Here is an 18011-nt window from a genome sequence, read left to right as displayed (position 1 = left end):
GAACATGTGCTGAAACAATCCTTGGAATATATTAGTTTGTGTATGCATATATATTGCATATATATATATATATATATATCCATCCAGCAGTTTCTCCCCATTTCTCACAAATTTGCCAGCTCCTGCCAATTATCAATGTGCAACCTTATCTCTATAGATTTATTTATCCTAGATATTTCACATAAACAGGAACATATAAAATATGAACTCTTTTTGTTTAGGGTAGCATAACTTTTTGAATTTTATTCCCAAAAAGCTTTCTTCCCAAATAGTCCTTTTTTTGGTTAACCTTCCATTGTGTTTATATATCACATTTAATCACCCATTGGTGCACATTTTGGGGCTATGCCCACCATAATCTGGCAATTAGTAAAGATATTAGGATTCATATATATATATATTTTTTTCCGTTTGATTTGTTTTGCTTTTTTCCGTGTACAAGGTCAGAATCCAAGGCCTTCTGTTCTGTACTGGACTATATCCTTACCCCCTGATTTCTGAGACACAGTATCGCTGTGTAATTCTGGAAGGCCTAAAACTCATGATCCTTCAGCCTCAGACACTCAAGTGCTAAAATTACAGATGTGTGCCACCACACTTGATGTATGCAGTTGTTTCAGTGCTATTTTCAGTTCTATGCATACTGAGGATTCATATGATAATTTAATATTTAACTATTTGAGGGCATCTTAAGAATACTTTGGACAGCAGCTGGATCCCATTAGCAATGTACAACCTACATTTTCTCCACATCTCTGTCAACACTTCTTCTATTTGATGTTTTTGTTTGTCAGTCATGGAACTTGAACTCATGGCCCCAGACACTGTCCCTGAGCAATTTTGCTCAAGGCTACTGCTCTACCACTTTAAGAATTCCGCTTCTTGTTTTTTGGTGGTTAGTTGGGGATAAGTGCCTCATGGGCATTTTTGCCCTGGCTGGCTTTGAACTGTGATCTTCAGATCTCAGCCTCCTAAGAATAGCTAGAATTGCATGAGCAAGCCACCCAGTGCCCAGCTAGTCTTATTTTTGCCATCCTATTGTGACACCGAAACAGATGATTAATTCCTTCAAAGTGAAATTTTGGTAATAAAGAAGAGTTGATGATGCTGATGATGACTCTCCCCTGTGTGGGTTCTTTGTCAAGTTCAGTAGCACACATTTAGAAAGCGAATTCAATTATAGCAAGGATGGTCAGCCCTTTTGGCTGGTGAGATGAGAACTACCGAACACAGATCAACCATCAGGCAATCACTGATGATCATACGTTAGAGCACTTTGCTTGCCTCTGAACACAATGGTCTGTATGTTCATAAGGGGGAAGATACACTGAAACCTCCACCTGAAACCACAAACTGCCTTGCAAGAACAAGGGCTGTTTTAAATTTTATGTGGGGCCATACCTATGTTCTATTTATTACTTGTTTATTATATTTTTGCCAAAGTCTTTAAAGCAGCCATCCTGATTGTGTTACATCCTGGCTGGATCACCAGAGGGAGCCAACCTGTAACACTTCAGGTCCTAGTCAATGGCATAGAAGTGATCAGATGGATGTCGATGTGAGCAGCCAACAGCCACAAGTTAGGAGTAGCATGTTTCAGATTTATTAAAAAATACATAGGTAATGAGGCCGAGCTTTGGCTAGGAATGGTTTAGAGAGGAATTGAAGGCACAAAAACATTCACAGTTGTGTGCTAAAGACAGAGAGCAAGGAAGTGCCTTAGAAGCATTTGCGGTGGACAATGGAGGGTCCAGCCTCATCGTACTCTTGTTTGCTGATCCACATCTGCTGGAAGGTGGACAGAGAGGCCAGAATGGAGCCTCCAATCCATACCGAGTACTTGCGCTCAGGAGGGGCAATGATCTGTGGATCAGAATAGAAAGAAAGAGCATAAGTAACATAGGGAAATAGACCTTGGATAACCACCAAGGCCCACATTTTCCAGATTTGGCTGTAGTCTATTAAATAGTGGGGACACCCCTGGCTGTGAGATGACAAGGGACAGCCAAGAAGCCTTGAGTTTAGAGATTCCTCTACCCTTTGTTTTCTGATATCTTAAATGAACTCTCTTCTACACTATTGAGCAAACCAAGAGTAGTCCCCAGTGCTAAAGAGTCCAGACAAAGCCTCTGATACTGCAAGCTAGGCCCCAGAGCTCAGCATGTGGCACTCTTGCTGTCAAAACAAGCTCTGGCACTTTAGAAAAGCTTTTATTATGGCAGAACATACAATGCCTGCGTTCCTGCATCTGGACAAATTGATTGCTAGTCCCTGAAATACCTCAGAGATGCATTGTCTGTCACTGAGGGACTCAGGGTGTGCAACAGGGATGAACATTCCACTTATGTGGACCTCAAGGTGCACTGGCAGGCCTTATACACAAGGACGTAGGCAGACACAAGGGACATGCTCAAGCTTCTTCAGTAGATGTATAACTCAGGCACAGAGACCAGAGTGTATGGCCAGAAGTCTTGCAACTCAAAAATAAGCTAGAGCTGAGCCATGCTAAACCCCATATCCATATTTAAATCTTGGGTAGCAATGGTCATGGTGTGTCTGAAATCATGACTTAAGGACTTTCAGTTTACTCTAAAGCTCTGGTTGGATTTTTTTCCTTTCCTTAATACAAATAATTGACATTAACATAGCTCTGTTATGTTTCCAGCCCCTAGACGAAGTCTTTTACATGTGTTTTATCATATATTTTCATAAACACCTCTAAGAGTAGGTAGGTATTAAGTAAATTCCATGCTACATATTCAGAAGCACAGCTAAGACAATGTAAGTACTGGCTGTACTGACAATCTGTATGTTTGGATTTTATTTTTAGAAATAAAACTAGTTGGAGTTACTGCTTTGGGGTGGGGAAGATAACTTTAGATTTCTAGAAAACTTGAGAAGACAGTACAGGGAGTTTCCAGAGACACTTCACCCAGGTTCATTTTCTCCAATGTGTCATCTATCACAGGACCCCAGGTTTTAGTGATTCTCCATACTCTCTTACTACCCTGGGGATGAGTTTCATAATCATGTTGATTCACAAAGAGGATTTTTAGAGAACTAGGAACTACTCTGCTCTGGCCACAGACCCTCTCTAGGCTAAATCCACAACTATGTTGGCTGTGATGTGAGCCCAGTGGCTGGCTTTATCTCCTCCTTCCTGTATGGTTACTCACACAGCCATCCCACAAACACAAACCATACAGAAAATAGTCTGCTCTCTCATCTTCTAGGACAAGACTGCCAAGCACTCATTGTGGAAAGACTGTCTATGTGTGTGTTAATATCTAGCTTACTATCTTGTGTTAGCTGCACATTGTTTGCATAAAAGAGAAGGGAGTACAAATAAAAGAGAACTTGACTGTCTCTCCTGTGTGTGCAGAGCAATGTCATCAGCCACACATAAACACCCTCCAAAAGAATGATCTCCATTGAATGCCAAGTGCACACCATGTGGGACCCTGGTGTGTGAGTCAGGGGTGCTCAGGAACTAAGCCTGGCCCTGCATGAATCACTCAATGCGTTTGTGCAGGTATATCGAAAATGAATACTAGACCCAGACATAAAGAAAGAATTCTAATTGCTGGCCACTGAGATGGGATCAGGACCACATTTAGTAGTGGAAAAAGCCAATTGCTAGGTCTACAAGGTTTAAAATTGCTTTAGACATGTCAGAATCAAAGGCCTTGAAAATGTAGAGAGCAACTGACATCCTCTCCCAAGGCAGCCCAGGTCAGCTTCCACTTGTCCAACCTACATTGCTGTCCCTTCATATCCTTGTGTTTCTACTACTATGTTCTCTTGTGTAGTTTAATGTCCTTTGTGAAGCCCAATCTTATTGTCCTTTAAATCAAGCCCTTGGATGTAAAGAATAAATAACATATATACAAGCATACACATGCACAAATAAATGTATGCTTTGTGTGCTATATTTTGCAATGTTCTACACGTGAAACATACTATCTTTTTTCCATTTTGGGTAGTACTGGAGGTTGAACTCAAACCTTTGTGCTTTGTAGGCAGGTGCTCTGCCACTTGAACCACACCCCTAGCTAGGGTGATTGGATAAGTATAGACCAATTTTGTCTAGATAATGCATCTCCTCTTGTATACCAGACTGAATTATATAAAGTATAGGACATGTGGATTTTTTTTTTACTGCCTAGACCTAGAATCCACAAGTGCCTGTAACCAAGATAGCCTGAGAACCATTCTGTGAGTCTTGTTAAAGTGCTGACATCTTGTTAAAGGCACAGCCCTAAGGCCTGTCACTACACAGTACCTTGATCTTCATGGTGCTGGGTGCCAGTGCTGTGATCTCCTTCTGCATCCGGTCAGCAATGCCCGGGTACATGGTGGTACCCCCTGAGAGTACATTGTTAGCATAGAGGTCCTTCCTGATGTCAATGTCACACTTCATGATGCTGTTATAGGTGGTTTCATGGATGCCAGCTGACTCCATTCCTGGAAAAGAAGCAAAAGCCATTGGGTAGTGAGTGAAACTCGAGTTCAACATGACTGCCTGATTGATAATCTTACCCTGAATGAAGCCTGGCATGCTTAATTACCCAGTCATCACCCATGCTCTGTGTCCTCCTCCAAGTCCTCAGGAAGCCAGGCTACAGCAGCTTCAGGATGGGGCTATTCTAGAATTCATTTTTCTACTCATCAATACTTGGATGTGAACAGTTAAATATGAGTGAATTCTTCAGGTGCCTTGTGGAAGGTCCCATGCTGGGCAGTGCCACAACCATTGCTCAGAACTCACTCATCTCAGGCTGGGCCTAATGGAACACTCCTGAAATCCCAGCTTTAGGGGATGCAGAGATAGGAGGACTAGCCAGGCCAAAAAAGCCAGAAAGACCTTACTTGAAAAAGAAAGTTGAATATGATGGTACATGCCCGTAATATCGTGGAGGTAGGTGGATGTCACTGTGAGACAAGCCCTGAGAAAAACCTTCATGACCCTATCTAGAAAACAATTCAAGTAAGAAGAGTCGGGAGCATGGATTATGTGGCAGGGCCCTTGTCTAGAAAATGCTGCCCTTGAATTCAAACCCAGTATTATTCTTTCCCTTGCCCTCACTGAAATATCCAAAGCACTCTCTCATCTTCTGTGGCTGAGGCCTTGTGTTCTCCTAAGCTGAACCACCTTGCTTGGATAAAGCCACAGTTGTCATCATCATCTCCTCCCTGCCCTCCCCCCCCCCCCCGCCTTCTTCCTCCTCTTTTTCTTCTTCTTCCTTTTCCTCTTGCTCCTCTTCCTTCTCTGCCTCCTCCTTCTTTAGTTTTCATAATGTTTTTGTTTGACTTTTTGTTAATTTCTGATGTGGACTCTTTGGATAAAACCCTCTGCCTACCGTTCATTTTTGATGAACTAATGTAATTATGATACTACCACCTAGTTGTTAATTCCCTACAGTATTGAGTAATTGAATGGTTTTTGTTTTTGTTTTTGTTTTTGCCAGGCTGGGGCTTGGACTCAGGGCCTGAGCACTGTCCCTGGCTTCTTTTTGCTCAAGGCTAGTACTCTGCCACTTGAGCCACAGCGCCACTTCTGGCCATTTCCTATATATGTGGTGCTGGGGAATCGAACCCAGGGCTTCATGTATACGAGGCGAGCACTCTTGCCACTAGGCCTTATTCCCAGCCCTGAATGGTTATTTTTTTTGCTAGCCACTGAGCTAAGAAAGTTCTCTTCATAGGTCTTCTGTGATTCTCCTGGAATTCCTTCTGCATTGCTACTATTGCAGTCTTTGTGTTATACATGAGGAAATTGAGGTTAAGTGACTGCTAAGGAATGAGGTTTCAAACCCAGCACAGCCCTTAAGATCTTCTTTGTAAACATCTTTGCAAACTCTATTTCTTTTCTGCCTTAAGCACAGACAGTATTTAATTTTTTTCACCATACATCCAGAATTCTTTGAGCTTGACCACAACATACAGATAGAGTGTGTTTAAAAAATCTCCTTTTCTGACCTCTAACTCTTACTTTGAAAAAAGTACAACACTTTCCCTTTCCTTGGCTAGAAATGATTTTGGTCTTGTGGCTTCTAGCACGGGACTCATGTGTGGAAGACACTGGCAGCCCTAGGTCTGGGATGGACACAGGAGATTAGGGGGGACTGCCTTCCCCCTCCATTGCTTACCGATGAAGGATGGCTGGAAGAGGGTCTCTGGGCAGCGGAAGCGTTCATTCCCAATGGTGATCACCTGTCCATCCGGAAGCTCATAGCTCTTCTCCAGGGAAGAGGAAGATGCAGCCGTGGCCATCTCGTTTTCAAAGTCCAGAGCTACATAACACAGCTTCTCCTTAATGTCCCGGACAATCTCACGCTCAGCTGTAAAATACATACAGATGTTATGGTATACACCAGGGTTTACACAGATGCTAAAGATCTGCCTTCCCTGCTCTACTCTTATGCTAAGTCAGCTCCTCAAGGCTACCTGGCCCAGGTAGATGGAAGCTCAAACCTTCAGCACACCCAATGCTTTCCAGAAAGAGGTAGGTACAGGCTCAGGACTAACACTAATCCAGAAGGCTCCACTAGTGCAATGTGGAAGGCAGTACAGAAGAACCAGGCAGGCGTACACTCTGGAGCCTCCTGCACTGTGAAAATCTAAGCTATTTCTGGGAATCTGGGAATTTCTGGAAATCTTTGGGAGGTGTTTTGGAAACAGGAATAAAATTAATTCAATTCTATATGACAAAAGGAGACCTTAAAACTGAGTGCCAGTAGCTCACACCTATGATCTTAGCTACTTAGGAGGCTGAGATCTGAGGATCATGGTTCAAAATCAGTCCATGCAGAAAATTCCCTGTGAGACTCTTATCTCCAATTAATCACTCAATAACCAGAAATGGTGCTGTGGCTCAAAGTGGTAGAGCACTAGCCTTGAGCAAAAACATGCAAAGACAGCACCCACACCCTGAGTTCTAGCCTCATGACACGGAGGGAGGGAGGGAGGTAGTGAGGGAGGGAGGGAGGGAGAGAGAGCCAGCTTAAAGTCATCAAAGCTCACACAAGTACCTTAGAACAGACTTGGGAATATGCAGAAACCTACTATTCTAGACAATGCTAATGAGATTACCTCAGTAGCTAGGGCCAGGACAGCTAGGCAATCCAACTGTTTCTAGTAATGTCTTGCACTGCTCTCTTGTGGACAGTGAGCGTGTGATACCAGCTTTGATTAAAGGTACATCATCACTGCCCTGTGGGTCAGTAATAATATTAGCTAACAATTACCAAATACCGTATGTTGGATATTCCTCATATATTACCCTGCTTTATAGTCATTACAGTCATAGGAGGTAGAATTTATGGTAATCTCCATTTTACAGATATTGACAATATGTCTTTGCAAAGTTCAAAGTCACACAGTTAGTGTGTAGAAAGTTGGGACTCAAGTCCTATGTAGAGTTCTATTGCATGTTATTTCTCTATGTTCTAATGTGAGAGATTAGGCATGATTTCAAGTAGGGATGAGGGTACAGCTCAGTGGATAAGAAAAAAAATACAACATTTGCCTAGCACACAGAAGCCAACAATCTCATGCCTAGAAATACAAAATAACAACAACCAAAACTGCTTCTGAGAACTGACAGGAAACTGTATGTAATCAGTTTGCAAATTTGCACAGAAAAAGTGTCTGAGCTTCAAAGTGAGGCCTTGTCCTTGGCAACTGCCCATCCCATCATTTCCTCGCATAGCCATAGTGGTCCTACAAGTTGCTAGGAGCAACACTTGGTCTGCCCGCCTCTTCCCTGTGTCTCCCACATGCCTCACCAGTAGTCACAAAGGAGTAGCCACGCTCAGTCAGGATCTTCATGAGGTAGTCGGTGAGATCTCGGCCAGCCAGGTCCAGACGCATGATGGCATGGGGAAGAGCATAGCCTTCATAGATAGGCACATTGTGGGTCACACCATCTCCAGAGTCCAGCACAATGCCTAGAAGACAAGCAAGCATGATCGGTATCACCACAGGGGCTGGCCTCATGTTCTGGTCAAGTAGAAAGAAACCTTGGAAAAGAGGGAATTCCTAAGCTTCTTATTTGAATGGAAGAAAAGGAGGCATTTGATGGAAGAGGTAATGTGGGAGAGAGCTTGGGGAAGCTAGACAAAGGAATACCAGGAAGAGGGAAATCATTTTCTAACATTAAAAAAGTCTGCCTAGGAATAAGAGGCCCAACACTTGAAAAGATGAGAAGATCTTTTATGGCTTGACTCAGGCCTGTCAATTCTAATTCACATCTGGTCACTAAGGGGCACATATTTACAGTTACCCAGTCCCATTCATTGGAGCGTATTCATTTAATCACAGCACTCATTTCTTCCAGCCACCTACCAGTTGTACGTCCAGAGGCATAGAGGGACAGCACTGCCTGAATAGCCACATACATGGCTGGGACATTGAAGGTCTCAAACATGATCTGCAAAGCAATCCAAAAGCAGAGTGAGTGATTTGGAATATACAAGAGAACACACCTCACTGACAGATCCAGACAGGCCCGGCAGTGGCCAAAGGAGAGCAAAGGCAGAGCCAAGGCAGCTCTGGTCCCTCACAAAGGATGGTAGATGAGACCATCACACTGCTGAGATGGGGAAGGGAGAAGATAGTGTGCACATGGCCTGAAGAAAGGAAACTATAACTTCTGCCCTAACTTAAATGTAACCTGGAAGAATTTCGCTAAACTCATAGTTGACTGATACTGTATTGTATTCTAGATCTCCCAACAATAGTTACAGGAAGAGTTGCATTTAGATGAGCTCTTAGCTCTTGAAGGTAAAAGGTTTATCTTTTCCATAAGAATGTATCATTCAGGTGACCCTTCGGGGCTCTCAAAAGCCTAGGAAGTGGTCAGCCTGGACAGTGGGGTGGCACCTACTTTCTGCTTTATCGTGGAGCTTTGTTCTAGCTAGGCTTTCCTCAGCCATTTCTGGATGCTGGAATGAGTATTCACCTGGGTCATTTTCTCCCGGTTGGCCTTGGGATTCAGGGGTGCCTCAGTGAGCAGAGTTGGGTGCTCTTCAGGTGCGACACGGAGCTCATTGTAGAAGGAATGGTGCCAAATCTAGGATGAAGGAGGAAAGAAGAGAAACAGTGATGTGATGTTCCAGGGTAACAACATCTCAAAATGGGACAATGAGCAAAACAAAACCAGGACCAAGAGAAATACTCCCAGCTTTCATGTGCCAGTACTTGTACAGGTACAAAGACAGAAGCTCAGAGTGTGGATGCCTTCCCCAGAATATATCCACAGCTGAGACTGTATATAGAGTCGAGGGCACAGGCTCTGAAGTCAAATGAGGATAAAAAACACAGTTTGACCACTAAACAAGTTTTTCAGCTCACTGTGAGTAATATGGAAGGGGAAATGGTTAGTATGTACCTTTATGAATTAAATACTATGACCCCTAACTTTAACAGCCAGTTCAGGGTCTAATCCAGATATGTCTTCCATACCATCCCCCTTCCTATTTTAGTTAATAATCAATAGGAAAATATTTTAGTTTGGTGTGGGAATAGACAAACATGCAAACACAAAAAAACAACTGAGCAATGAGAACCAGTTATTTTCTCTGGCTATAGTGTGCTTAGAGTCAGGGGCCCCTGGAATGGTGCATTCTAAGGATACAACTGATAGCCGGTGCCCTGGTACCTTTTCCATGTCATCCCAGTTGGTGATGATTCCGTGCTCTATCGGGTACTTCAAGGTCAGGATTCCTCTTTTGCTCTGTGCTTCATCACCCACATAACTGTCTTTTTGTCCCATTCCTACCATTACCCCCTAAAAAAGGTTTAACATATTACAAGTCAGGCTTCTCCAAGTTGTATGCATTGCTTACCATCGAATTACAATGGACTGAAACTGGTGAGATAAATTTCCTGTTTTAGAACTAACAACAATGTAAGTCCAACTGTGACTCCAGTCTTAATTGCTACCCCTCACCTGGTTGGAAATAGACTCAAATCAGCCTCCAAATAACCAACGATGCTAGGGGATAAGGCAAGCTTACACTGTGCACTGTGTCCTTTTGTCTTTTGTAGTAGTTGGTGAGCCTTGTTTAGGGCAGAGATTGTGTCTATCCATCAGCTATGGTTAGCTGTCATGCATAACCTAGTAATACTTCAATATTTGTTGAAAGAAAGGAAGAAAATTTACATATTTGTTAAAGGACATTTTGGCCTCTTGTAAATCTTTTCAATCATAGTGTGTGTGTGTCTATGTGTGTGTGTGTGTGTGTGTGTGTGTGTGTGTGTGTGTGTGTGTGTGTGTGTATACTGGTACTAAGACTTGAAATCAGGGCTACTCTATTCTTGCTTAGGTTTATCCAATCTACCATTACTTGAGCCACATAGAGGTGGAGCTTCTGGCATTTTCCTCTTTAATTATAGGTAACAGTCTCATGGATATGTTTGTCCAGGTAGGGTTCAAACCATGATCCTCATGTCTCAGTCTCCTGAGTAGCTAGGATTGCAGGCATTACCGATGGCATCCAGCTTACACCATACTTTTAAACTTAATACTCATTCAAAAAAGAATGTAAGTATCGTTTGCTTACCATAAGCATTATACCTACAAATAACCATATGATATTTGAGATCTACTGGATAAATCCATAGAAATAATTGCTAAAACTTTTGTCTAAACTAGTCAGCTCCAGATGAAACTTAAAACATCCTCCTTATTAGATCTTAAATTGCACTAGAATCACTGCTTTAGAATTTAGCTTTTGCCACAGGCTGCCACCAATATTTTGTTTATATATAATATGTAAATTACCAAGAAGCTGCCCAAATATATTTTGTTGACAATTAACCTGACATAAAGTTAACATTTGTTATCAATGTTGCTTTCATTTAGTATTAAGACTTAATGGCCTGCCTTTATTGTCACTTCTTTTCAAACAGAAGCTATAGTATACTATAGGATACCTATAAAATTCTGATGATGCTGTGATACTGAAGAGGATGATGACAATCATGGTATTTAGACGACAAGTATGTGCAAAATGGGACAGACTTTATATCTGATAGATACTCACCAAAAAATCAGCATATATTACAAGTGAAGTTACTGTTTGGAATTTGTCTTGGTCATCAAACCTTGCATATGCTAGGCAAATAGTCTACACTGAGCCACACCTGAGTAGTTCACAGATACATATTTAACAAGGCTACACAAGTTCTGGGCAAAGACAGTTCACCCTAGGACATAGAGAGATCTAACCAATAGCTTTATTCTCTTTCTTTCCCATCAAAGTCTTGCTCACCTGATGTCTGGGACGTCCCACAATGGATGGGAAGACAGCCCTGGGAGCATCGTCCCCAGCAAAGCCAGCCTTACAGAGCCCAGAGCCATTGTCACACACCAGAGCAGTGCTGTCCTCTTCTTCACACATGGCTGGAGCTGCTTAACAGGTTCCTACAGAAAAGGAGAAGCAGCAGCTCAGCTTTAAGAGAGCACTTGTCAAGCACTTAGGAAACTGACTACTGCCCCATCCCACAGAGCTTGGGGCATCTCTTTATAGGTAGCTCTCACCTGATTGACACTGTTTAACATAGCCTTATCTTGAAGTACTTTGATTAGGTTGTAAACTTTTGATTGGTTGAACTTTGACCTCTGTGTTAATACCATTCTATTACTATATATGACAGGTTCTAAACAGCACTTTAAAGACAGGCTAAACAGAGGAATGAGTCATCAGACTGCAGAGTATTGATGAGAATTCCAGACTCTGGGACCAGACATTCACAGGGACAAGTTACTCAGTATATGTTAAGTTTCTAGCATTTTCACAAGGTGTCCATACAAATTCATATTTTTCATATGTATTATAACTTTTCATCGTTTTCTGAGGCAGATTTTGAAGGATAGGTAATGTGAAAATTTTAAATATTTAAGTGTTTAATACACATCTTTAAAAGAAAAATCTCTTTTAGAACTGAAGGACTTTAATACTCAGACAAAAATTAAACTGAATCAATACTTTTTTAAAAAATGCTTCAAAGTTTGGAGGCTATGATCATTCTTTACCAACAAAAGTCACTGTTAGGCTGAAAATCCAAATTTCAACTCTGTGTGTGTGTGTGTGTGTGTGTGTGTGTGTGTGTGTGTGTGTGTGAAATGAACAGCATATCATATAATGGAAATTTTCTGTTATTAAGAAATATAAGTAAGCTGGGTGCCAGTGGTTCACACCTGTAATCCTAGCTATTCAGGAAGCTGAGATCTCAGGATCACAGTTCAAAACCACCCTGGCAGGAAAGTTTGTGAGACACTTATCTCCAATTAACCACTAGAAAATGGGAAGTAGCACTGTGGCTCAAGTGGTAGAGCACTAGTCTTGAGCTGAACATCTCGGGGACAGCGCCCAGGCCCAGATTTCAAGCCCCACAACCAAGAAAAGAGAAAAAAGAGAAAGAAATATAAGTAAAAGGATCCACTCACAACATATCAACATATTCCTGTTTAAGAATAACAGATTCAAGATTACACTACTGTGGGATACAATAAAATCACACGTTTATGCAAAGAGATTTATTCTATTTACCAAAGATTTTGATTGAGTTATTTTGAAATGCCATATTTTTAATTATTTTCCCTGATTTCTGCCACATACGCTTTTGATTATAAAACAACAGTTTAAATAACCCACGTACAGCCTTGGATTCTATGATAATATTGGAAAGGCTGAAGCAGAAATACTGAAGACCCTTAGTGGAAGACATTTTCACTTAATGCTCTCACTTTTACAACTGAGAAATTCTAGGGAAAGTAGTTTTCATGAGCCTAAGAGAGATCAGAATCAGAACCCCAAGTAGAGATTGGGTGACTCCTGCTCTCATTTGGCTCCTAATCCAGGAGCCTTCCCATTTTTCCAAACAGAATTAGAAATGTTCTGTAAAGAAAGGGATGTTCAGAGTTCTCTGCCTAGCATTGATGACATTGAGATCTCAGTCAAGATTTCAAGCTAAGCAAGTTTGTTCTTTATTTTGCTCTTTCAATGCTGGAGATCTAATCAAACATCTTGCAAGTGTTAGGGAAGTACTCCACCAGGGAGCCACATCCTCAACCCAAACTCTTCTTTTAAATTGGTAAACTCATTGCCAGACCTAGGCAAAAAAGGCAGTTATTGGAAGGAAGTCTCTGAGAGAGGGAAAAGAAAACAGCACTCAAAATTGGAGTTTTATCAGAACATTCCCACAAAATCAAAGCTGTATGTTCCAAATGCCCAGAACCTCCACAGCATAGAGCACTTTGCAAAGGGTTTCCTTTTGCCTGGCCATTTGCAAAGAACATCGACCTAAATTGGGATAACATATTAAATGATCAGTGCATGAAATACTATCTCTTAGCTCATAAAACAAAACCCAGACTTGGGAAAATTGAAGTCGCCTAACCAATATCCCCAGACTGGTACATTTATGACAATGGATGACAAAATATTAAAAAAGAAAAGTCATGGACTGGGACTACATCCTAGTGGTAGAGTGCTTGCCTCACATGCATAAAGCCCTGGGTTCGATTCCTCAGCACCACATATATAGAAAAAGCCAGAAGTGGTGCTGTGGCTCAATTGGTAGAGTGATAGCTTTGAGCAAAAAGAAGCCAGGGACAATGCTCAGGCCCTCACTCCAAGCCCCATGATGGAGGAGGAGGAGGGGGAGGGGGAGGGGGAGGGGGACGGGGAGGAGGTTGTCATCACTGTGTTCTGGGAGGGAACTGGCTCCACCAATTAGAAGCTATAATTTAGCAAGTTATTCAACTTTTCCTAGTCCCAATCCCCTTTACTATCAAACAATAATAATAGCAACAAATACCAATAGAATTCCAGGATGGAGTATGGGGTGTAGTGGGTCTTTTTTTGAAAAGCATTTAAATTCATTCATTCACAGTGGCATATACATTCAAGATACCAATAAAAGTTATTTTCATCATTGTTATTAATGTCATTATATAGCTATTAACACTATCCAGATTTTCTTTTATATTTTCCTTTTATGTTGTCAAAGTGATGTACAGAAGGGTTACAGTTTCATATGTAAGGCAGTGAGTACATTTCTTGTCAAATTTGTTCCAAACACTATTCAGATTTTTATATCAAATATTTGCTTTATTTTTACATTGCCCTAGAATTAGATGGACAGTCTTCAATGTGTGGATTATACTTGTAAAAAATGGGAAATGGGGATTTGTCAATGACTTGTTCTTTCCCTTTTCCTACTTCTCTTTTATTCTAGACATTAAATTATGCTCACCTTCATTCTTAGAATGTTATGAAGATTACTATAGCAGATTGTGAAGAGTTAGAAGACAAATGATAACCATGAAGGGATATAACAGAAGATGCATAAGTGTTCAGGTGTTTGTCAGAACAATGACACCCAGGGACCAGTAGGCAGGCTTTACCTGTGCCGAGGATGCTTTTCAAACTGAAAGCAAGGGCTGAAAACACATAGAATTAACATACTTTCTCAAAGTAGAAAAGGATATCCCAAATCATTATTTTATCCATCAGAAATGGTGTGGATCAGTATTTGTATATACTTAGAAAAAATAGACTGAACACTATCATCAGTTTTTTTTTTTTTTGGCTAGTCCTGGGCCTTGAACTCAGGGCCTGAGCACTGTCCCTGGCTTCTTCCCGCTCAAGGCTAGCACTCTGCCACTTGAGCCACAGCGCCGCTTCTGGCCGTTTTCTGTATATGTGGTGCTGGGGAATCGAACCTAGGGCCTCGTGTATCCGAGGCAGGCACTCTTGCCACTAGGCTATATCCCCAGCCCTTGAACACTATCATCAGTAAAATAAATTCTCAAAATGTATATATACATTATATACATATACATAGGTTGTATATGAAAATACATATACATGTGTATACATACACAATATATTTTGAAAATCTATATACTTATAATCATATATAAAATACATATTTAATATATTACATACACATAATATCATGTATTCCATATACAGATATAATACATAATATATGCATGTATGCATAATATAATATATATGCATAATATACTAGGTATACATATGTTATATATATGAATTTTTTATATGTATCAAAGAAAGTTGTGCAGGAAAAGTTGTATAATCTCTAAAGGGAACATACCATTACATTCTCTGTGTGTCTCAAGAGTGAGCTGGCTCAGTGGTTTACAACCCTTATCTAACCTGAATAAGCACTTGATTGGAGTGAAGCATTTCCTAATTTGGTAAAACAGGCTCGCTCCAGCATCTGCTCTTGGATCCACACCCAGGTCAGAGGGTTTGCTCCAGCCAAGTAGAGCACGTCTTGTGCCAAAAATGAGTAGTTAGTGGGAGGGAGGGGGAAAGGATGGTGCTCGTTCATCTTGAAACACAAGCCATATTTAGGCATGAATCACAAGATACAAGGGAAAAAAAAATCTCAGCATGAAAACTCCAGTCCCAGCTGAAGTAGCCAAGCCCTGAGTTATAGCAAAGTTCAGGCTGGGGTGATGTGGCTGGTTCCACTGTGACACTCCAATCACCAGGCTGAGGGAAACTTGAGGCTGAGGTAATGCAAACCAAACCTCCCCTGCTTCACACACACACACACACACACACACACACACACACACACACACACACACCTCAGTTGCAAGCGCTGCCTCTTGCCCACTTCTTATCAGAGAGAAGAAGAAGAAGAAGAAGAAGAAGAAGAAGAAGAAGAAGAAGAAGAAGAAGAAGAAGAAGAAGAAGAAGAAGAAGAAGAAGAAGAAGAAGAAGAAGAAGAAAATCTGAGGGTGGTTGCCTGCTGTGCACTGTTGCAAATAGCCAGAGATGCTGATCTTAACTAGTAAGCTCAAGGAATGCACGTTTCCAGCACAGGAAAACTGCAAAAGGCAGGAGACTGACCCAGAAGCAATACACAAGTTCAGCAATACAAAACTGAATGATTACACAAATGTCCTCTTTTCATTATGAACACATACTTTCAGTTACAGCCGCAGCAACTGCACCACAAACACAATCTACTCAAAATTCCCCACACAAAGTTTGAATCACAGGCAAGTCCCAGAGTTTCCAGAGCATAAAAATAACTAATACTTCTTATAAAAAGCTAGACTTCATTCCCACAGGATCTGGGCTCCTGATTTATTAAGAACAGACTTTTTATGGGTGACATGCACGAATACATATTCATTCCACCTCCCTCTCCCTCTCCCTCTCACTTCTACCAACCCAAGCTGCACCTTTGCCTTTAATGATCATGCACCTAAAACAAAAAACACCAAAAAACTTACAATAATTTTAGGAGTTCACTCCTCATTCAGAGGAACTGGAATGCATGAGTTCCTCGGATCCTTATAGACAATGTCTCATTAAAATTGGGTTTAGAATAAAATAAGAGCCCCTGGCATCTCTCAGTCACATCCCTGGGTTGGAGCCACTTACCCTGATGGTGCTTGGCTGGGTTTCTCCCCTCTGGGTGGGTGGTGTTCTGGGAAGCTGAATGCTGAATGGTTATATAGCTCCTTGGCCTGTTCCCCTCCCACTTGCTTCCCAAACAAGGAGCAAAGACAGACTAGAGCTGGTCGTTCAGTCTAACACAACCATATAGGGACCTCAGCACAAAACTCTCTAATCTGGGTGGCTAGTGGCCTGGGTCTCTTCCACTGCATTCCACTCCTCTGCTCATGAAACAGGAGGCAGTTCAGCTGCTTTGGGAAGATAAACACCCCGAGCCTTCAGAACAACTGCTGAAATACCCAGAGACATTGAGCTAGTGTTGGGGCAGTTGCAGGAATGGTTTGCACATTCCACAGAAGATGCCAGCCTGCTGTCCACCTGGCCTTTCTGGCCATTTCCTAAGGCACTGAGAAAGAATGGGGATATCTCTGACTAGAAGAATATGTAAAATCTCTCCTACAAAGGTGGCCCTATAATGAAGAAAGATATCATTTTAGTATCCCACAAATATGTAGAGGGAGTAGTGGGAGCCACACTGTGGTTATGAATCGAGTCTGTGAGTGGAGTTAAGAGAAATAAGAATGAAAGTGTAGAGGCAAGGTGGACCAGCCATGTCTCACAAAGTGGCACTTGGAAAAGTGTTTTCATCCTTGGGTACAATAGATATATCTATGAATTTGTAACTGAACAATTTAGCAGTATGATTAGGAAATCACACATTGGCCAGAAAGGTTACCTGGTACCCTGTCACAGAAATAGTTATAGGAAAACAATGTTCCAAGGCAAATCCTAGTGTTTCTCTTTGCCCATGAACCCATTTAACAGCAATAGAGATTAAGTAACTCACCATTTCCCAAAGGCATCAGCTCTCATTCTGAAACATCAGTGAATAACTTCCATGTTTTACATTTCTTTCCATCCCTCCTCCAAGTCTGAGCTCTAACTCATTCATATTAGAAGTATTTTTGATGGATACCATGAGTATTTCTTAAGTGCTGACATGTAAGAAAAATCCCAGAATGAATGACTGTTTTACAGCTGCGGCCAGCTGTTCACTTGCGCCATTATATCTGGTCTGTTTGATTTGATGTATATTTAGGCATATTTATTTATGAGCCACTGTTAGATGAACAATTTAAATAGCTTTAGAACAATTTAAATAATTTCTCTGTGCTGCTCAGTATTTCACTATGTCTGGTTTCCACCAACCAGAAAACACAACTGTCTGAATGTTCAAATACCAAGACCATAATGTACATTATAAGTTGAGCATTAGGAACAAAGACAATAGTTTTCCTCACATGGATAATGTAAAACCAAACTTTCATGCTTTCTTTGAATTAATGTAGGATTCTTCTTCTTCCCATTTCTGTCTCAGTCAGCTACTGATGTAGTTCTCACTAATTTTATGAAATGATGGATCATTTAGATACCAAAGAGAAAGGATTTTGGTAACTATTCTTAAAATTCTTTCATCATTTCTTCTTTACAACAATGATATGTCAGTATCCCTGAGAGTAACAAGCCAATGACATAAAAATACAGACAAAATAAGAC

General features: G+C 41.2%; 1 protein-coding gene across 1 annotated transcript; it reads right to left on the bottom strand.

The window, feature by feature from the left end:
- Positions 1 to 1580: 1580 nt before the first annotated feature.
- On the bottom strand, positions 1581 to 16570 carry Acta2 (actin alpha 2, smooth muscle). Its single transcript, XM_048338751.1, has 9 exons — positions 16440 to 16570; positions 11277 to 11428; positions 9662 to 9790; positions 8963 to 9073; positions 8347 to 8431; positions 7788 to 7949; positions 6150 to 6341; positions 4283 to 4464; positions 1581 to 1863 (listed from the first exon to the last, which is right to left on the bottom strand). Exons 2-9 carry the CDS (start codon positions 11403 to 11405, stop codon positions 1720 to 1722), a joined length of 1134 nt encoding a protein of 377 aa, XP_048194708.1. The 5' UTR covers positions 11406 to 11428; positions 16440 to 16570; the 3' UTR covers positions 1581 to 1719.
- Between the last annotated feature and the right edge of the window lie 1441 nt (positions 16571 to 18011).

The sequence above is a fragment of the Perognathus longimembris genome, chromosome 2, assembly GCF_023159225.1.
Source record: "Perognathus longimembris pacificus isolate PPM17 chromosome 2, ASM2315922v1, whole genome shotgun sequence".
NCBI classification, from domain to species: domain Eukaryota; kingdom Metazoa; phylum Chordata; class Mammalia; order Rodentia; family Heteromyidae; genus Perognathus; species Perognathus longimembris.
The sequence above is the reverse complement of the archived record's forward strand: the minus strand, read 5'-3'. Positions and strand labels throughout refer to the sequence as shown.

What these genes read in the sequence shown, in the direction of transcription:
- Acta2 (XM_048338751.1), bottom strand. Translation starts at nt 11,405, where the DNA reads ATGTGTGAAGAAGAGGACAGCACTGCTCTGGTGTGTGACAATGGCTCT. An exon ending in TGGGACGTCCCAGACATCAG is followed by an intron (nt 9,791 to 11,276) that starts GTGAGCAAGACT and finishes AACCTTTTTTAG; the next exon opens with GGGGTAATGGTAGGAATGGG. An exon ending in CTTCCAGCCATCCTTCATCG is followed by an intron (nt 4,465 to 6,149) that starts GTAAGCAATGGA and finishes CTTCTTTTCCAG; the next exon opens with GAATGGAGTCAGCTGGCATC.